Source organism: Trichechus manatus, unplaced genomic scaffold, assembly GCF_000243295.1.
Source record: "Trichechus manatus latirostris isolate Lorelei unplaced genomic scaffold, TriManLat1.0 scaffold00219, whole genome shotgun sequence".
NCBI classification, from domain to species: Eukaryota; Metazoa; Chordata; class Mammalia; order Sirenia; family Trichechidae; genus Trichechus; species Trichechus manatus.
In genome coordinates this window covers 1,347,260-1,369,834 of record NW_004444155.1, presented here as the reverse complement: position 1 = coordinate 1,369,834, position 22,575 = coordinate 1,347,260, and the positions used below count along the sequence as shown (strand labels likewise).

The 22,575-nt window shown below is 39.0% G+C and overlaps 1 protein-coding gene across 3 annotated transcripts in view; it reads right to left on the bottom strand.

Annotated features, from left to right (window-relative positions):
* The window catches only part of POLR1B (RNA polymerase I subunit B), a 35,888-nt gene that overhangs the window by 3,435 nt on the left and 9,878 nt on the right, over positions 1-22,575 (bottom strand). For all 3 annotated transcript variants that reach the window (XM_004388857.3, XM_023742813.1, XM_004388858.2), the window contains 8 exons: positions 21,725-21,896; positions 16,986-17,157; positions 15,916-16,197; positions 14,333-14,466; positions 3,260-3,430; positions 2,502-2,658; positions 1,069-1,265; positions 164-417 (listed from right to left, as the gene is read on the bottom strand). In XM_004388857.3, coding sequence (XP_004388914.1) covers positions 164-417; positions 1,069-1,265; positions 2,502-2,658; positions 3,260-3,430; positions 14,333-14,466; positions 15,916-16,197; positions 16,986-17,157; positions 21,725-21,896 — 1,539 coding nt within the window. The remainder of the gene's footprint in view (positions 1-163; positions 418-1,068; positions 1,266-2,501; positions 2,659-3,259; positions 3,431-14,332; positions 14,467-15,915; positions 16,198-16,985; positions 17,158-21,724; positions 21,897-22,575) is intronic.

The following is a 22,575-nucleotide window of genomic DNA, read 5'->3' as shown; positions in this document are numbered from 1 at the left end:
CTTACTTGCCTCATTTACACAATGCTAATTCAGTTATGACTGATAGTAACCAAGCTACTCGTTTTTCCTCCAAACATTCTCCTGTTAAAAGATAACTTTCATTGACCTCCAGCAACTCCTTGAGAAAAAACCTTATAAAAATAGCACACATATCCACACTCACCTATAGTAGACCAGAAAGCTTTCCCCAGTATTGAGGTTTAGGTAGCTGTAATACGGGTCTCCATACTGCAGTTGTGCTCCAATAAATGGCAATCCATCATCATCTAATTTCTGCAAAATTCGTGGATCACCAGGTTTGACTCCAAACACCAGACTATCATCTCCTTGTTTAATTTTTTCAGAAAGATCTATGAACTCAGACTTGTATACACTTCCATGGGCAAAGCCTCGTTCCCAAGAGGCCTTATTCACAATCTGTAAAGTCAAAGAATCATCAATTTAAGAGACTGCAGCCAAATGGAGGGTTTTTAAAATAAAGCTGGGTAGGATGGTAATAAAACTTATTTTAGAGTAACTGGCATTCAGTTTTAAAACTATCCCCACATTTCCCAAATCACCTATACTATTAAAACCCAAACACATATAAATAGCTTAAAACCTAATCGTGCGTAAATATAAAAGGTAGGTATGTCCAAGGCAGCTTTATATTCATTCAAAATTTACTTATACTATACACTCAAACATGCAGGGTATCTGAAAACCAAAACCTGTTGCCATCAAGTCTATTCCGACTCATAGTGACCATTATAAGACAGAGCAGAACTGCCCCATAGGGTTTCCAAGAAGCAGCTGGTGGATTTGAACTGCCAACATTTTGGTTAGCAGCCATAGTTCGCCATAGCTCTTAACTGCTGTGCCACCAGGGCTCCTGCAAGGTATCAGCATATTTAAATATTTAGTAAATATCCCGTAATGCTTGCCCACTTTCAACCAAGACCAGGAACTAACCATTTAACACTCGTGCCAAATACCAGGCACTCGAGGACAAAGAAATACTCCTCCAGTGACCTTACAGCATACAAAAAACTTAAAAAGAATGGAGCCACATCTCCTGGTAAAACTTACCATGGCATCTTCCATATCATAGCCAGTGTATGAAATAACAGCAACGATGGCATTTGTCCCAACTGGATAGTTATCCATGTCATAGTAATCATACATGTACGGTCTCACTAAAGGACTCTGTGGAGTCTGAAGACGATACAGTTTATTATCTGATCGGTCTTGATAAGTAAGAAGCGGAAAGCCCATAGTTTGCTTACCTACAGAAACAACAACAAAAAAAAAAACACCATCATATTTTCCAGGGGGTTTCCTTGGTTTTAAAGGTGATATATAACACTGGAAACAACTAATATTCATCAACAAAGAAATCAACTAACGAATCACGGTGGTTATGAGTCCTACAGAATACTACATAGCCGTGAAAATGAAGTCCACCTACATGCATCAGTATGATCGGACTATGAAAACAATGTTGAGTGGGGAATAAGTGCAGTATAATAATAATAATAATAATAATAATATAATAATAATATAATACCATTGATGTTATGAGACCATAGATGTGATGTATATAACACATCCCAAACAATTCTAAACCTGGTTTATGGACATAATGTAATAAAAGCATAAAAAGTAGACGTAAAGGACACACACGAACTTCAAGATATCATCACTAGGGAGAGAGAAGAGGTGAATAAAGCACCAGGGCTTTGAACTGGTTTGAAACAGTTCAGTCATGGCGGACAGAAATAAGGGCAGCATACACACTGCGTAGCAACCAAATCTCTTGTGAGTCGGATTTTGACCCAAGTAGGAAAATAGGCAGCAGTATCCCACTTAAAGATGGTGGCCAACTGCACACCTCTGAATGTGTGTCGGTCTCCACAGTCCTGCCAATAATCCAGTCTCCCACATCAGTAAACTTTCAGAAGCCTGATGTAGGGGACCACTGCCTGTTTCCTACTTGGGTCAAAATCTGAATGTGGTTGCTAAGCAACATGTACGCTGCCCTTGTTTCCATCGGCCATGAGTGAACTCTTTTGAACTGGCTCAAAGCCCTGCAAAGGACATTGTTACATGACAACTAAATACAATGTGTGATCTTGGACTGGGTGCTGCACAGAAAAAAATCTGCCATAAACCACATTTTTGGGACAACTGGTAAAAGAATAATGACTATAAAATATTATAGTGTCAATGTTACAATTCTGATTTTGATAACTGGTAATGTAAGTGAACACCGTTGTTCTTAAAAACTATACACTGAAGTATTTGGGAGTAAAGAGGCATCATGTCAGCAACTTACCTTCAAATGGAAAAACAGTGCAAACGGGGCAAAATGTTAACAATCAGTTAAACTAAATTTCAAGGGTTTATGCGGGTTTGCATAATTCTTGCAACTTTTCGGTAAGTTTGGAATTATTTCAAAATAAAAAGTTACAAGTGCTTTTCTTCTCTATGTGTGATTGCCCCCACTCCCTACTCTGACTTACCCATCTGGCACTGGTACATGTTCCGGGGACTCTGGTTGTGATCAGAGAAAGGGATGAAGTTGGCGATCACACTCAACAGGCTGTGAGGGAAGAGCTCCTGGTGTGTGGTAACTCCAGCAAAAACCTCATCCTCAAAGATAGCAATGTTCATGAATATCTGGAAAAGATAAAAAGATGAAGTTTAAGACACAAAATAACTGTGACTACTAACATATGAACTCTTTACTATTTCTCAAGGTTTAGTATTCAAAGACTTGAAAGAAAACCTTCCCCACCAGCATGATGAACACTGAAGAGGTCCACAGGGAAGCTTCTAGTCAGAAATATCACTTGCCCTACATATTTCATTTTCAGTCTACCTTGGTCCAATTGTGAAGGGGAATAGGAAGAAGTAGCAGGAAGCCCACAGTTTTGCAGCTTCAAGGATGTAGGCAAAGACCACAAGTAAGTTTAATGGAATGTGTCAATCTCACCACCTGAGGCAGAGCTGGGGGCAAAGGATCTTTGGGAGTTGGGCCAGATAGGAAATGAGGTAATGTGACCACTAACCCTCTCTCAGGTTCAATGAGGTAAAACAGGTGAACTGCTTAGGGCTGGTCACTAAGGTAGAAAGTAAGTTTTGACTTTCTTTCAAAATGCCTAATTATTCTCATAACAATGATAACAATACTTTTTAAAAAGCAATAGTTGTTAAGTCTCTGAAAGCTGATACTCTCTCAACATAGTATACATCCACCCATCACACATGCTCCATGTACCTGTTCCATCGTTCCAATTAGTTCTTCTCTGCCTAATTCCAAGTTCTGAACAGGCCGTACCAGTCTACAAGGAGTGGTAAAAAGAAATAGTCCTGGGTAAAGACTGGGTTTTCCTGTCATGGGTATAAGGACCACCTCCATCCAGGGAGGAATTCTTTTTTCTCTCAGCACCTGTTTTTCAACAAAAAGAATGATCAAAAAGGAGTAAGTGATTTGTTTCACATTCTTCCCCAGAGATGAGGATAAGTAAAATGGGGAAGGAGGTCAAATATAAAAACAATTTCTTAAGAAATGAAATTAATCATGCAAGGAAAAAACTTAGTGCTCAAAAACCATTACCGGGGCAGGGGAAATACATGATGAGTTGGGAACCACAAAGTAAGAAAGTGGGCAAAAAATAAAAGCACTGGGACATGTCCAAAGGACACAGGAAGCAACTCCAAAGAGCTCCCACTGGCCAAAGCTGAGACAATTGGAGCAAAGTACAAAATAAGCTCACAGGCAGTGTTTCGTTCTGTTGTACATAGGGTTGCTATGAGTCGGAACTGACTTGGCAGCACCTAACAACAACATTACAACTCAACAATTAAAAGACACCCCTAATTAAAAAGGGGGAAAGATCTAATAGACATTTCTCCAAAGAAGATATGCCGATGGCCAATAAGCAAATGAAAAGATGTTCAACATTATTAGTCATTAGGGAAATGCAAACCAAAACCACAATGAGATACTTCACATTTGAAATGTCCAGAATAGGCAAATCCATAGAGAAAGCAAGTAGATTAGTGATTTCCAGGGGTTGGGTTAAGGGGAAGTGGGGAGTTACTGCTAATGGTTATGAGGTTTCTTTTTCGGATGATGAAAATGTTCTAGAAATAAATAGTGATGATGGTTGTACAAGTTTGAGAATATGCTAAAAACTGCTGAACTGTACCCTTTAAAAAAGAATGAGGAAGATCTTTACAAACTGATATGGAGTGATTTCTAGGATATATTATTAAGTGAGAAAAGAAAAGCACTAAATGATATACTATCTTTTATGTAAGAAAGAAGGGAAAGTAGACTATACCTTTATATGATTATTTTTGGGGAAACATAAGAAACTTAGATTGGTTATATATAGGGGTGAGTGGCAATGGGGTAAAAGGTGTGATGGGTGGGCAAGGGTAGAAGAGGCAGAGCGGGGATCACTGAGTATACTTTTTTGAACCATGTTAATGCTTCACAAACTCAAAATAATAATAAAATCAATAAAGACGAGGGAGAAAAAACTTAAAATGGAATTCAAATTGAAATAAACAAGCCTGACTGTATTAAAATGAATAACATAACCACACTGAAGCAGGAAAAATTTTTAACTTGAGTATAAAGTATAAAAGACAAAATTTATAAACAAATATTAAACTGTAGCTAGAAGTTTATTTTTCATATTGGTATGGATTATCAATTCTGACATACCTCTGTGTTTTGTAAGATTGAGTACATGAGCAAATTATGGGAGCCGCAATTCTCACTGCTGGAGAAAGGAATTACAGATATGGAAAGGGAAAAGACTAAACTAACTCTGGTGTTGGATTGGTGGTATCAATATGAACTCATGATTTTAAATATACATACGTGTATATACACGTGAATCTGCTGAAAGGCACAGAAGCAAAGATATATTGACAGCAATGTCCTATCACCCAGATCCCAGTTTCTAAGTGGCACACTCCACAATAAAAGGAATCAAGGCCATTCCTTTGGAGAAATGGATGATTTCAGGGCTAAGGTCAGTAAGGTACAAGATGAGTCTGGAACATCTTATTGTGCCAGAAGGCAAGAAGTGCTAAAAGAATGATGGGACATATTTAAAAAGAAAAAAAAAAAAAAAAAATAGCCCAGAGGGGTTTCCACTGGCCAAATCTAATAAAATTTGAGTATCAAAATAAATGGCTGTAACAGAATACTTATGAAATAAAACAAGCATCTAAGTAAGTGAGCTAATAAATAAACGAAGGAAAAAAGAAAACTCTGTATTATAGAACAGCAATTAATAAACGTAGAACAAATACAGGAGCTAGAAAATAACCATCTAGGGACAGAACCAAGATGGCACCACAATGTCCCCCTGCACTGAACACCCCCCAAAACCCTAGCAAAACAGAAGCAGATAACAATCTGGGAACCCTGAATATGAAAAAAGAAAGTCTAAGAACTGAAGCAAACACTGACTGGAAGGATTAAGGAAAGCAGCAAAAAAGAAGTTAACACAGAATGGAGGGGCTCAGCCAGCTGTCACAGCCTGCCGTGGCTAAAGGCCAGCAGCAAGCTTGGGTGAAGAAAACAGCAAGGCAGCTTCAAACTTTCCCAAAAGGGACAGGGAACCTCTATAGACATACATGGAAAAAAGCAGAGAAGGGGGTGCCAGATCCAGAACTAGAGATACTCGGGAGCGGTGGCCCTTCACCTCAGGGACAGACACAGCAAAACTGAGTGAATATCTTGCCTGCTGTTCCTTCTTCCCTCCCCTACCCAGAAGGAGGTGGAGGTAGAACAACTGTGTGAATGTCTGCCCACTGCCCACCCTCTACCACCCACACCTCCCCATACCAACCAGCGAGAGGTGATGAGCACACCCCCACACTGGCTGCTCCACCTGCACAGACAGCACCATTCCCCACTCCTTGAGCCACTGAACCAAAGACAGATGGAGGCCAAAGCCCAACCAGCCCACCCTCAGCTGCCCTGCAGGATCAGAAACAGACCAGAGCTCCCACACCTACCTGCTGCTCCACTAGCCCAGAGACAGGGAAGACTCCAGCACGACCAGTCCAGTGGCCAGAGCACCACTCCAGCCATGCCTGCCAGTAATCACCAAAACAAAACAAAAAACAGGACCCAGCAAACAATTATACGAATAAAAAACAAATTCAATACTCCTTAATGTGCTGGAAACAACAGACAATAGCAAACCACCTAAAGAAGCAGGGTCAGATGGCCTCAGCCAGTGACCATGATAAAGAACCAAAAATCCTCCCTGAGAAAAGAAAGGTAATGGAGCTTCCTAATAAGGAATTCAAAAGGCTTATGTATAGGGTCCTCAAAGGAATCAAGGAAAACATAGGCAAAACTATGGCGAACACAAACAAAACACAAGAAAAGAACTCAGGAAAACAATACAAGGACAAAATAAGTATACAATTGGAAACAATACAGAAGCAGCAACTAGGAATCCAGAAGCTTAACAATAAAATTGCAGAAATTGACAATTCAATGAGAAGTCACAGGAGTAGAAATGAAACAATGGAATACAGGATCAGCAGAATAGAAGACCAATCCTTTGACACTAATCTGTTCTAGGAACAATAAATAAAAAAACAATTAAGAAAAATGAAGAAAGCCTAAGAGTTATGTGGGACACCATCAAGAGGAATAACTTACGTGTCATCAGAATCCTTAGACAGGGAGGAGTCAAGAAAAAGTACAGAGATAATTTGTTCAAGATATGCTGACAGAAAATTTCCCCAATATCATGAAAGATGAAAAGATAACCATACAAGAAGCACAACGAATCTCATACAGGATAGAGCCCAACAGAAGAACACCAAGACATATCATAATCAAAGTTTCTAAAACCAAAGACAAAGAAACAATCCTGAAAGCACCTTGGGAAAAACGAAAGATCACCTACAAAGGGAGCGTTGGTAAGACTAAGTTCTGATTACTCAGCAGAAACCATGAGGCAAGAAGGCAATGGAATAATATATATAAAACCTTGAAAGAGAAACTGCCAACCAAGAATTATATATCCAACAAAACTGTCCCTCAAATATGATGGTGAAATTAGGACATTTCCAGATAAACAGAAATTAAAGGAATCTGTAAAAACCAGACCAGCTTTACAAGAAATATTACAGGGAGTTCTTTGGACAGAAAACAACACACCAGACAACAACCTTAAGATTAAAACACATGACAACATCAGACAGACAGCAACCCAGATAAAGAACTCTCAAAAATAAAATAAACCTCAAGGACAGAAAACAGGAACCAGAGACATTACTCTTTTACTGATGACCACTTCAAAATATAAAGGAGGAATAAAGGGCATAGCTTCCATATGGAGAGGAAGTCAAGGCGATACCAAGAAATAAATTACTGCTTTAAACTTAGGAAGATAAAGGTAAACATCGGGGTAATAACAAAGAAAGTCAACAAACCTACTCATCAAAATATGAAAAAAAAAATCAAAGGTTCAGTAGACACAAAACTAAAAATGACAAAGGAAACAAAAAGACAAGCCACAATTTAATTAAAAAAAAATAAAACAGCATGGAAAATTAAACAGAAAAAAGAAACTGTCAACACCACACACACACACACACACACACACACACACAGCATAACACAATGACAGCAATAAACTCTTACCTATGGATAATCACACTGAATGTTTAAGTGGCCTAAATGCATCAGTAAAGAGATGGAGAGTGGCAGAATGTATTAAAAAACATATGACCCACCAATATGCTGTCTGCAAGAGACATGCTTTAGACACAAAGATAGAAATAAAGCTTAAAGGATGGAAAAACATATATTAAGCAGACAATAATAAAAAAACAGCAGGGATGGCAATATTAATCTCTGATAAAATACATTTTAAGGCAAAATCCACTATAAAAGACAAGGAAGGACATTATATAATGATTAAAGGGTCAATCCACCAAGGACACAACCAAAGTAGGTATATATGCATCCAATGACAGAGCTCCAAAATACATAAAACAAACTCTAACAGCATTAAGAAGAGAAATAAACACTTCCACAATACTAGGAGGCTTTAACATACCACTCGGTGAGGGCAGAACAACTAGAAAGAAATTCAACAAAGACACAGAAGATCTAAATACCACAATCAACCAGCTTGACTCCTAGACATATCTAGGGTACACTGCCCAATAGTGACAAAGTACATATTCTTCTCCAAGGCTCATGGATCTTTCTCCAGAACAGACCACATTTTAGGCCACAAAGCAAGCCTCAACAAATGAAAAAACACTGAAATAATACAAAGCATCTTCTCTGATCACAATGCTATATAAAAGTAGAATAACAAGAAGAGCAAGGAAAAAATCTAATAAATGGAAACTAAATACCACTCTGCTTAAAAACTACTCGGTAATAGAAAAAAATCAAAGATGAAATTTAAAAATTCCTAGAATCAAATGAGAATGAAAACACAACATACCAAAACCTCTGGGACACAGCAAAAGCAGTGCTCAGAAGTCAATTTATAACAATAAAAGCACACATTAAAAAAGAAGAAAGGACAAAAATCAAAACATCAACCTTACAACTTGAAAAATCAGAGAGCAGCAAAAGAAGCCCATAGTCGCCAGAAGAAACAAAATAATAAAAATCAGAGAAGAAATAAATGAAATGGAGAATAGAAAAACAATAGAAAGAATCAACAAGACTAAGAGTTGGTTTTGTGAAAGGATTAATAAAACTGACAAACCACTGGCCAAACTGACAAAAGAAAAACGGAATATACAAATAACCCAAATAAGAAATGAGATGGGTGACATTACAACAGAACCAACTGAAATAAAAAGGATCATAACAGAATACTATGAAAAATTATACTCCGACAAATTTGAAAACCTAGAGGAAACGGACACATTTCTAGAAACACACCACCTACCTAAACTAACAAACTGAGGGAGAAAATCTGAACAGACCCATAACAAAAGAAGAAATTGAAGGGGTCATTAAAAAAACTTCCCTCAAAAAAGCCCCAGTCCGGACAGCTTTCACTGGAGAATTTTACCAAACATTCAGGGAAGAGTTGACACCAGTTCTACTCAAGCTATTCCAGAGCACAGAAAAGGAAGGAATACTCCCGAATTCATTCTATGAAGCCAGTATAACTCTTGATACCAAAACCAGGCAAAGACACCAGTGAAAAAGAAAACTACAGACACACACACACACACAAAAGAATACAGACCAATATCCCACACGAATATAGATGCAAAAATTCTCAACAAAACTGTAGCCAACAGAAAACAGCATGTCAAAAAAATAATACATCACAACGAAGTGGGATTCATACCAGGCATGCAAGGTTGCTTCAACATTAGAAAATCAAGTAATCCACCACATAAATAAAACAAAGGAAAAGAATTACATGATCATCTCAATCGATGCAATAAAGGCATCTGATAAAGTCCAACGCCCATTCCTGATAAAAACTCTCAGCAAAATAGGAATAGAAGGGAAATTCCTGAACATAATAAAGGAAATTTATAGAAAATCAACAGGCAACATTATCTTCAACGGAGAGAATTTGAAAGCATTGCTCCTGAGAACAGGAACCAGGCAAGGATGCCCTTTATCAGTAATGCGAGAAAAGGAAATAAAGGGCATCCACATTGGTAAAGAAGTAAAACTACCCCTGTTCGCAGATGACATGATCTTATACGTAGAAAATCCTAAGGACTCCACAAGAAAGCTACTGGAACAAATAGAAGCATTCAGCAAAGTGCAGGATACAAAATCAACATATGAAAATGAAAATCAGTTGGATTCCTCTACATCAACAATGAAAACTGTGAAAAGAAAATCAGGAAAACAATACCATTTACAATAGCTTCCCAAAAGATAAAATACTTAGGAATAAATCTAACCAGGGATGTAAAAGACTTATACAAAGAAAACTACAAAATACTACTGCAAGAAATCAAGAGACCTACATAAATGGAAAAACATATCATGCTCCAGGAATAGGAAGACTTAACATTGTGAAAATGTCAATACCACCCAAAGTGATGTATAGATATAATGCAATCCCAATCCAAATCTCAACAGCATTCTTCACTGAGATGGAAAAACTAATCACTAACTTTATATGGAAAGAAAAGAGGCCCTGAATAAGTAAAGCTTTATTATAAAAGAAGAACAAAGTAGGAGGCCTCACACTACCTGATCTCAGAATCTCCTATACAGCCACAGTAGTCAAAACAGTCTGATACTGGCACAAGAACAGACATATAGACTAATGGAACAGAATTCAGAACCCAGACGTAAATCCATCAATCTGATTTTCAACAAAGGACCAAAGGTTATTGAAAGGGGAAGAGGCAGTCTCTTCAACAAATGATGCTGGCAAAATTGGGTATCTGTAGAAAAATGAAACGGGATCCATACCTCACATCATACACAAAAACTAACTCAAAATGGATCAAAGACCTAAATATAAACTATAAAGATCATGGAGGAAAAATCAGGGACAATGCTAGGGGCCCTAATATACGGCATAAATAGATTACCAAACATAACTAAAAAATGCACACACAAAAGAAGATGAACTAGATAAACAGGACCTCCTAAAAATTAAACACTTACGCTCAACAAAAGACCTCTCCAAAAGAGTAAAAAGAAAACCTACGGATGAGGAAAAAATTTTTGGCTATGACATATCTGACGACAAGGGTCTAATCTCTAAAATTTTTAGAAAACTTCAACACCTCAACAACAACAACAAAGAGAGATAAATAATCCAATTAAAAAATGGGCAAAAATTATGAACGGACACTTCACCAAAGAAGACATTCGGGCTGCTAACAAACATCTGAAGAAATGCTCCCGACCATTAGCAATTAGAGATGCAAACCAAACTACAATGAGATACCATCTCACCCTGACATTACGGGCACGAATCAAAGAAACAAAATAACAAATGTTGGTGAGGATGTGGGGAGACTGGAACTCTTATGCACTGCTAGTGGGAATGTCAAATGATACAGCCATATGGAAAACGGTATGGCACTTCCTCAAAAAGCTAAAAACAGAAATACCATATGATCCAGCAATCCTAATCCTAGGTGTATACCCTAAAGAAGTAAGAGCCGTGACACAAATAGACATTTGCATACCTACATTCATTGCAGCATTATTCACAATAGCAAAAAGATGGAAGCAACCTCAGTGCCCAGCAACAGATGGATTAAAAAACTGTGCTACATACAGACAATGGAATACTATGCAACAAACAATAATGACACGTCTGTGAAACATCTCACAACATGGAGAATCTGGAGGGCATTATGCTGAGTGAAATAAGTCAACTGCAGAAAGACAAACATTGTATGAGGCTGCTTTTTTAAAGTAACAACAAACCGTTTACACACAGGAAACAAACAAAAAAAAAAACTCTTTGATGGTTACCAGAGATGGGAGGGGGAGGAAAAGTAAAATTACCAGACATAGTAGACACATGTTAATATGGGTGAAGAGAAAGACAATACACAATATGGGAGAAAACAACACAACATGACCAAGGCAAGAGAGGACACTGAGAGGAAGGCAGGAAGAAACGACATCTATGATAACTACTATAGCATAGATGATCCTGCAACAAAAGAATCAATAATCTATGAATGGATACATAGATATGCCAAGAGGTGAGGGAGGGGGTAAGGGAGCACACCCACTGGCAGATACAGGTTCGGTGGAGGAAACTTGTAAATACATGACCGTAGGTGCTCCTCATATATTAATACAGAAAATAGCGCACATAAGCGGCAGAGTCGGGGAATCCTCTTAGACAACTAAACACCTCACGGGATGAAGTTCTTAGGCGCGAAGGCAAAGGACCATAGACTCAGACGATATCTACTTCAACTGGCACAACATAGTTCTTAAAGACAATGTTCTACATCCTACTGTGGTGAGTAGTGCCTGGGGTCTTAAAAGCTTGCAAGTAGCCATCTAAGATAACACTATTGGTCTATACCCTAGTATGGAGCAAAGGAGAGGGAAAAACACTAAAGATTCAAGGGAGAAATTAGTCCAAAGGACTAATGGACCACATGAGCCACAGCCTACACGACGGCCAAGACAAGAACTAGATGGTACCTGGCTATTACTACCGACTGCTCTCATTGGGATTACAAGAGAGGGTCCCAGGCGGCACAGGAGAAAACATAAAACAAATGATCAAATTCATAAAAAAGATCAGACTAACTGGTCTGACAGACTGTAGGAACCCCTGAGACTATGGCCTCTGGACACTCTTCTAACTCAGAACTGAAGCCACTCCTGAAGTTCACCTTTCAGCCAGAGATTAGGCAGGCCTATAAAACAAACAATAACACAAGTGAGGAATGTACTTCTTAGATCAATCAAATGTACAACATCAAATGGGCAACATCTGCCCCAAAACAAAGACAGAAGGCAGGAAGGGACAGGAAAACCACACAAATGGAACTGGGGAAGCAGGGGTGGAAAGGGAAAGGGGGAGAATGCTGACACAATAGGATATTGCCACCAATGCCATGAAACAATTTGTGTATAAGTTTTTGAACGAGAAACTAATTTGCTCTGTAAACTTTCACCTAAAGCACAGTAAAAAAAGAAAAAAGCATCATTTGGCAACCATCACAGTAATCACAGTAATTCAGAAAAAAAACAGCAATGGAATAGTAATAATTCAGCAAAGAATTAATCAACTAGTGAGTGAAAATTTGATGAGGAACAAATTTGAAGGGCATTCACACAACCTTCAAATCTCTCTCCGCAAGCTATTTATTACAAAGAGAAAAACAGTAACTTTACAGTGGATTAATGTAAAGAAAACTAAGTGATCAAAGTTAACACCACCAGTAATGGGACAAGCCAACACTGTGTGCCTCCTGACATATCATATCCCAAATCTCATGAAGAAGCATCTTACAAACCTAATTTAAGGGACAGTCTGATAACTGATCTGTATTCTTAAAAAGGCTGAGGGATTATTCCAGATTAAAACCAAACCCACTGCCATCAAGTCGATTCCGACTCTATCTATAGGACAGAGTAGAACTCCCTCGTAGGGTTTCCAGGGAGCGTCTGGTGGATTCAAACTGCCGACCTTCAGTTAGCAGCCAAACTCTTAACCACTGCGCCATGAAGGCTCCTATTCCAGATTAAAGGAGACTAAAGAACCACGACAACTATCAGTAACACAAGATTCTAGACTGGGCCCTAGACCAGGAGGAAGAACATATCTCTAAAAGACATTACTGAGACAACCAGTAGGATCTGAATATCAACTGTAGATTACACTGTACTAACATGACTTTTCCTGATACTGACAAATATACTATGGTTATCAAAGAGAAAGTCCTTGTTCTTAGGAAAAAATAAACTGAAATACTTATGGAAAGGAGACATGATGTATGTACACTGCTCTCAAATAGGTCAGAATAAAAAAATATGTACATATTTATAGAAACCATACAAATGATAAAGCAATAGGGTAACATAACAATTGATGGATCTGGGTAATGGGCACATGGGGGGGTTCTCTGTACTGTTCAAACACCTTTTCAGTGTACAGTTACATCAAAGTCAAACAATTTTTAAAACTAAAACAAACAAACACAACAAACCAGAACAGAATACGAACTGCAAATCCAACCTACTGCCAAAGGACAAGTCTTCCAACAGCAATTACCTAGGTAACAAGGTTTCTTGTCAGGAGGGAATCCCAAGTGTGAGTTTCTCAAAGAATGTTACTCTACTGGGCTTTTTAAAAACATATTTTCAAGACCTAGAAGGCAACAGGTAGAACTTGTGTCTTGTATATCTTTTAATATTATTCGAAATGCCCACATTCCGATATCCCCACAGAACTGGGCATTCTGTTCTGTTGTGTATTTCATTCTGTTGCGTATAAGGTCGTCATGAGTCAGTGACCAACTCAACGGCAGCTAACAACCACAATATATACCACTAATGTTTATTTCGCTTGGCAGATTGCGAGTATTTACACAGAAAAAAGGAGTTTAAATTTGTTAGATAAGCAGACTGGGGACTCAATGATACTACCTAAAAAAATGCCTGCAGATTGGCTACCTGTCACTGACCCCAACCAATGAGGTCAGTACAAGGCAAGGCTCTGTCACAAAAGCAAATGTACAGGAATTTTCAAAATTAGCTTCTGACATCTTGACCCCTCTAGACTGCCCTGATGCCACCTCAACAACTACAAATGGACTGAAAACCTACAATTAAGGGATAGAACAATTCTCAATTACTCAAGATCACCTTAAAATGCCGGAGAGAATCTGCAATGCCAGGAGCAAGCTCCTTTTCCACCCAGCCAACCATGACACCATCCAACAGGACAGGGTAACATTCACTGTGCAGTCGATGTGGAGCTCCATCAACTGGAGTGACCCCTGGTGAACAGAACAGAATCACAATGAAATGCTTCTTCTAACATTTTAAATCCTCCACAGATGGGTTCAACTGCTTCCTATTTTACTTATCTTATTGGCCTTGACTCTCAAACAGAATGTTTTTGTACTTCTTGTCAAAGCTTAAATCATTTCTTCAAGGATATCCAAGTAACCAGAAATACTGATTGCCTGTGGGGAGGACATCTGGGGAAAGGGGTATAAGGGAGGTTTTTCACTGTGTATCTTTTATTTTGATTTCTGAACCATGTAAATGTATTAACTTTCTCCAAAATTCTAATTAATTAAACAGAATACTCTCTCATGAACCATGAATACTAGAGTGTCACAATTTACCTGCTCAGTGTTTCCTCTGTCACCCTAATATGACCATCCCTATTAAGTTAGTTAGAATGTTCTGTTCTGACTTCTTCCCTAGTGCCAGAGCAAATAACCCTTCCCATTTCTTCTTCTGCAGTGGAATACTTTCTCCACCTCTCCACTTTTTTCCTTTTCTCCTTTCTACCCTTCTTGGACTTCAACATTTTAAATCAATGGTGGAAACAAAATTATTCTTTTCCTTGTAGAGAATGAAGCTACAAATTATATTGATTATATCCTCTGAATCCTGAGTATTTTTTGATTACTTCCTCCAGGGCTCCCTTCGCTCTAACTGACAGAAGTACTTTTAGAGAAAAATTTCTTAACTGTTGACTCAATGGCCCTCTCGATGCTTGAGAATACCTATCACCCGATCTCTGTGAACTTGAAATTTTACTATATAAACATTAATCCCACTGGAGATCCTGCCCACAGACCATCAAAGACACAGAACGCTTGTGGTCTCCAGAACACAACTGGAGCACCCCTGGACTAGAAGACTATGAATACCCAAAGAAAAGGTGACATCTTCAAATATGAAGGTTAACACAAATCAAGGATCAGACCTTGAAAAACTACTGAGAGACAGCGTTCCAGCCAAAGCAGAGATAGTGGCTACAAGGCTACCAGGAACAGAGGCTCTGTATCTTGATGAGATCAGGGGACATATGGGATAACCTCCTTTTAAACTATCTTCCTGCAATCTGACATTCCTTTCTACTTAGAGATGCAAAGGTCCACCCAACAGATGCAGGGAGAGTGACCTGAAATGATATACAATAGCATCTACATTTCTAATGTTAACTGCCACTCTATTTCAAATGCTTTGACATCAAGACAGAAAAGAAAAAAAAGACAAAGACCTATAACATTTACTTCTCTCCTGTTCTCATTTTCAAAGAATACATCTGACCTACAGGAAAACAGCCCAACTCCTGCATAGAAGACTGAAACAGAATTCTTGCAGAAATTCTCTGCTGAGCCCCCAGAAGAAGACTAACTTACCAGTCTGCAGCTGTTAAAAAATATACACGACCAAATAAGACTGTTAAATAGCTGTACATCACGCACCCAAATTGCAGAGCAAAGCCGGAATAGATGTTGTATACACAAACTGTGTGACAACCTCACACACAGCAGTTAAGTGGTTCATCAGACCACAGGGTTCCCCATCTGGGGTGTGCACGGGACAAAGGAAACCCCAGGACTCTGGAAGCAGCCTGCGTACTGTGGTGGTCCTCATCTTGGCAAAATCAGCCCCTCTGTGCACACAGCGGAAATGGGAAAGATAGCGTATGAAGTTCAGCTTGTCAGCCACAACACACAGTCCAGAATCTTGCAGGAAGCCGAGACCTTAATAAAACAAAAGTCATTCAAAAACAGGCTAAACGTTTTTAAAATGTGTATTTTTATTTAACCTTCTGGTAAGATGATAAAACCTCAGAGCACTCTATGGATCATAAACTGGGTTACATAAAAAGTTTACTCTGTTAGCTCTGATGAGTGGAAACAGTTTACTACAAAAAACAAACAAAAAAACAAAAACAAAAAACCAACCCAGACTTAGCAAATCTATTAGTGAAGTCACTAACAGGGAAAGCCTGCTTCCCTATCCCTTCTACCCCCACCTCCTTTGAGGGAGAACACTGAGTAATAAAACAGCAGGTAATTAAATGAGACCCATCCAAGAGGGCTGGATAACATACAAGCATTTGTTAGCCCTAGAAAAATCTACATCAGCATCATTTGTAGAAAAATGCAGTTTTCTTGGCCTCCAATTACCACGTTTTATAAGTTTCCCCTGTGATTCTGATGCAGCTGGTTTAGGGATGGGCATGTAGAACATGCCTCCTAAATAATCTGTCTAGGTAACCCTTGCTCAGAGATGTAAGTAGTCTTCAGTTCCGTAGAAGGGGCATAGGTAATGTATTTGGTCAGTAGAATTGAATTTAAACTATAAAGACACTTTGTCTAAAGCCCTTCAGACTGATAAGCACTTATCAAAATTTACCACAACATGAAATCTGTCTTTAGTGAAGGTGAGAAGTTTACTTTTAAATAGAACTCTCAGGAAGAAGTAAATCTACATTAATCAAATAATTTGGAAAACATTAACTAAAATGGAGCCCATCTAATTTCACCTGTTTTAGAACGCAGATTCCCAGTAGCAAGAAGATATTCGAATGGTCTTGTAAGGTCTGTTCCCAGATTAAAAATCTTCATCAAATTTTCAGTGTTTATGGATACACTAGTCTTCTGAGCCTTCTTGTCTATAGCTATTTTAATAGACACTAACCAAGCTTCTATTTTTTCCTGAAATAAGAAACAAAATTACTTGGAGGACATTATGCTGAGTGAAATAAATCAATCACAAAAAGACTAATATTGTATGAGACCTCTATCATAAAAACCCATGAAAAAGTTCATACACAAAATGTAACAATCTCTGTTGGTTACCAGGGATGGGAGGGGTGTGGGGGGGGAATACTAAATAGACAATAGGTAAGTGGTATCTTGGGTGAAGGGTGAGACAGTACACAATACAGGGGAAACTAGCACAACTTGTACAAGGAAAGGTCATGGAAGTCCCATAGACACATCCAAACTCCCTGAGGGGCTGAATTGCTGGGCGGAGGGCTGTGGGGACCATGGTCTCAGGGAACATCTAGCTCAATTGGCATAACACAGCTTATAAAGACAATGCTCTACATTCTACCTTGGTGAGTAGTGTCTGGGGTCTTAAAAGCCTGTGAGCGGCCATCTAAGATACTCCACTAGTCTCATCCTTTCGGGAGAAGGGAGAATGAAAAGAACAGGATACAAGGAAAAGATTAGTCTGAAGAACTAATAGTCCACAGCTACCAAGGCCTCCACTGGACTGAGTCCAGTACAGCTAGATGGTGCCTGGCTACCACCACTGACTGCTCTGACCAGGATCACAATGGAGGGTTCTGGACAGAGCTGGAGAAGGATGTAGAACATAATTCTATCTCACAAAAAAAAAAGACCAGATTTACTGGCCTAAAGGAGGCTGGAGAAACCCCGAGAGTATGGCCCCCAGACACCCTTTTAGCTCAGTGGTGAAGTTATCTCCGAGGTTCACCATTCAGCCGGGGAGTGGACAGCCCCGTAAAACCAAATAGGACTAATGAGGTGCAGTAGTCCAGTGACAAGGGCCAGAAGGCAGAAAGGGACAAGGAAGCTGGTGATAGGGAACCCAAGGTTGAGTAAGGATATTGGTGATGTGTTGTGAGATTGTTAACCATTGTCATAGGGCAACATTTGTAGTAACTGTTAAATGAGAAACTATTTTGTTCTGTAAGCCTTCATCTTAAGTGAGAATAACTGCACAACTGGAAGAGTGTAGTCAATGTCACTGAACTGTGCATGCAGAAATTTTTGAAATGGTGTATCTTTGGCCATGTGTATTTTCACCAAAAAAAAAAAGCTTGAGAAGTTAGAGGGTTGACATGTTGTGGGGTTGTTAACCAATGTCATAAACAATATGTGTACTACTGTTTCATGAGAAACTATTTGTTCTGTAAGCCTTCACCTGAAGTACAAGAAAAAAAAATAAAAAAAAGAACAAAATTACTGTAAAAATATTAAGTGTTTTAATTATCACAAGTTTCAAATTTACTCTCACACAATCTGTACAATCCATAGCAAAGGCCTTCTAATTTATACACTTGACATGGAAAACATCTATTAACCTGAGGAGCAGCTTCCCAATGTTCTACTATAGGTCAGGTATTTCTGAGGACAGAAAACACAAAGTACTCTGGATCAGAGTTTTCAATCTCGGCACTACTGACGTTTTGGGCTGGACAACTCTTTGTTGCGAGGGGCTGTCCTGTGCACTGCAGGATGTTTCGCAGCATCCCTGGCCTCTACCTTCTTGATGCTAGTAGCACCCCCAATGCTGCGACAATCAAAACTGTCTTCAGGTATTGTCAAATGTCCCCAGGGGAGGAGGGACAGCGACAGGCGCAGAACTGCCAACAGTTGAGAATAATGCTCTAGATTACCGACATTAACAGAAACAATCAAAACTTATTTGCTTTGATCTTGGAAAAGCCTTTAATTTAAATACTCTTATCAAACAGTCAGAAGACCTTCAACCCCAGAAACAAGCAACAAAAAAGCTGAGACCAAAGCTGCAGCCCTATGTTCCCAAGAACAAAAACAACCAAGAAGAATCCAAAGTCCCAAATTATACCCAACATACAGGACATCTGACAAACTAGTAGGAAAGACTGACATTTCCTTCTTATCTAGAACCTGAAACATAATGCAAAGAAGACAAAAGAGACAGAAAAGAGAGAAAGCTGCAGAGGCGGGGAACAGAGATATGATGGTTAAGACTGTGTGTCGACTTGGCTGGGCCATGATTCTCAGTGTTTTGGCAGTCGTATAATGTTGTGAATACTTCCCTGTTGAGATGGGATATGTGATCACCATGATGGAATCTGCTGTGAGTAGCCAATCAGCTAAAAGGTGGTCTACTTGGGCATGTGGCCTGCATCAAATATAAGCAGCCACTCTGGCAAGGCTCAAGGGCTTTCTGCTCGGGCTGGATCCTTCAGCTGGCTCCTGTTCGTCTGACCTCCAGCTCCTGGGACTTGACCTAGTAGATAACCTGTGGTCTTGCCTGCTGATCTTGGGATTCATCGATCTTTGCTGCCTGTGAGCAAGAGCCTGCTCTCTGACCTGCCGATCTGAGGTTTGCCAGCCCAAGGCTATGTGAATCAGGAGAAACCTCTATCTTGACCCACGGACTTGTGACATCCCAGCCTCTACAACTGCGTGAGCCACTTCCTTGATATAAACCTCTCTCTATATACATATATTTATACATTTTACTGGTTTTGCTTCTCTAGAGAATCCAGCCTAAGACAAGAGATATAGGCAAAAGCTCTGTGACGTGAGATGAGAAGAGGCTGAAGACCCTTGTCAGGGGGTCTGTCCATTGTCTCTTAGCAGTTAACTTGCTAAGGCAAGGAACTAGCATTTACTGGGCACATACTACGAGCTGGCGCTGTGCATATTTATTTAACCCTCACGATAAAGTTTTTTCCTTTGATAAATGAGAAAAGAGAGGCTTAGAGAACAGGTAAATGACTCACCCAGTTAACAGATTCTCAGGATGAGAATACAAATGTAAGAATGACTCCAAAGCCCAGGTTCTTCCCAATATACCATAATGTCTTCACGAGGCCAAAAGACACAGAGAAAATTTGAATGTGTAGGGATGGGAGAATAAGGATCAAAATTATCAAAGGAACCACAGTCAAAGCACAAACAGGATGGCACAGTGGAAAGATGGAGTGGGCTGGCACGTGGTCTGTTAATATCCCACTGTACTGGAGAGTAAGTCATATTAAGTTAAAAAGTCTAAAATTTACAGGGAGCAGTGCATTACAGAACCACTGAAAACCCCTGGGTCAAATCTACTTTAGCATTAAATTTTTTTCAGACTTTAGAGATAAAAGGTGTATAAACCATATACTACTTAACACCCATGATGGACTGAGGCAATGGCTTATAATCAAACTTATTTCTACAGTGAAACACACAAACAGTCACGCTAAGGAGAATAAGTTATAAATAGCCTACTGTCACTTCAGGTCAGTTTTGCTGCCAAGTCACATTTTTTCCGGGTTCTGGCACTTTTTAGATCTGAGATTGCAGAGTAGTGACTGTGTGTACAGCCTGTACACATGTAGGTACAAGCAGCAGCAGAGAGCAAGAGACCGCTAAGAAGCTCTCCTATGAAGTTCATCACCCTTTCTTGCAAAAGGTATAAGGGCATAAGACTGTGCTAATCTGAAGCGATGAATAGATAATGCCTATGACAAAGAGGGGAGACACCACAGAAAATGATGAACCGTGACTACCTTATGTCATGAAAGTTTAGAAAGGGCAGCTCTTTAATGTCTCTCTCCACCTCAATCCTTGTTAAGGAGCCCTCAGAACCATCATATGAACCACAAAGGACATCTCAATCTCTGCTGCAACACTCAGTGAAATGACTAAAGAACTGTGTAATTCATGTCATGCACTGTCATGTATCTTCTGAAGATTGTTTTCATGGTCCGAACCCAGAGGTTTAGAAGCTTAAATATAACTGGTGAAAAAGGAAATCAGATACTTTTAAGCACTGAATTCTCTAAAAATGTCCCTATTTTCCCTTTGTTTTGCCTGTTGCTGAAACAGCCCTTAGTAAAGTAACACCTGGGACTTAAGATACATTTCTAACACTGCAGGGTCCAATGAACCCACCATAAGCCAGCTTAAGTAGAAGAGAAATATAAAGTAGCCTTTACCTGAAAGGTTACTGGAATTACCAATAACATAAAACTTCTGCTGCCTCACTTGATTTTTTATCAGGGAAATTCTAGCCTGCTGAAATTTTTCAATCTAATTATGGATAGAGCAGAGAGAAACAAAAGAATTTACGTAAGAATTACTAACTAGGTAAGGAATTACGAGACTTTTACTTTATCTCCATCTTTCATCCTGCTAAGGTACCTCACAGATTAAATCATTTTTAGGACTAATATTCAAAATATAAAATGCCACGAGCCAACTTTGTTATAAAATAATTTTTGTATCACACCAACTTTCTCTACGTATCTGTATAGGCCATTAACATTTTAGCATTAATGTTATGACCAAGACTTTATATTGTCTTTACTTAGACTATATAAAAATACTAAACTTTCTGAACCCAGCACAAGGATCTTTGATTAAGCCTCTTACCACTAAACAAAAAGACCACATATGATGCCAAACCTAGAAATTAAAAATGCGCATACAGAAAACAATACTGCTAGACACAGTCACACTATTTCACAGCGTAAAAGTAGCATGCATTTACCTTTAGAAACATAAGGAAGAGCTGACCAGGTGTAAGAACTTCTTGATTCATTAAACTATCAGGATTCTCCTCCATGCACTCTCCTTTGGCTAAAGCAAAGAGTTTCCGGGTCATGAGACAAAGCACATAAAACTTTTCAATGTTGGAATTCAAGTGGATACAGATGCACTGGCTGTCAAAATAGAAAGAAAAGGCTTAAAATAATTAAGCCATTAATATAACACTTGATATCCTATTAAGCAAGGCCCCTAGGTCACATTTACTTAAACTAATAATCCTAACTCATTTTCTAAAAATTGCGTTTTACCTTTACTGGCAAGGTTAGCAAAAGAAGAGAATATAGTTGTAAGGTCTAGAGCTTGCTGTGCAGTACAACAGTGACTAGCTACATGTGCCTATTGAAATTAATTAAAAGGAAATAAAATTAAAAATTCTGTTCCTCAGTTGCACTGGCCACAATTCAAGTGCTCAGCGTGCGGCTAGTGGCTACCGTGCTGGACAGCGCTGGTGTAGAGCAGGGCTTCTTCATTAATAATCACACAGCAGTTCTGAGAGGAAAGTCCTTGCTTTGGGGAAATAAAGGGGTATGATGTCTGCAATTTAGTCTCAAATGGTGCAGAAAAAAATGTATAACCATATTCAGAGAAAGTGATAAAGCAAATACAATATTAACAATTAGTGAATGTAAGTGTTCAATATACTGTTTTTACAGCTCTTCTGCAAGTTTGAAATGATTTCAAAATGAAACTACCACAAAAGGAGAGAAAATTAGGGTGGCCACAAAAAAAAAGCAGGCCCCTAGCGACCAGGATCCGAATTCCACCCCAAGGTTCATTCTGATTGTCAGACTT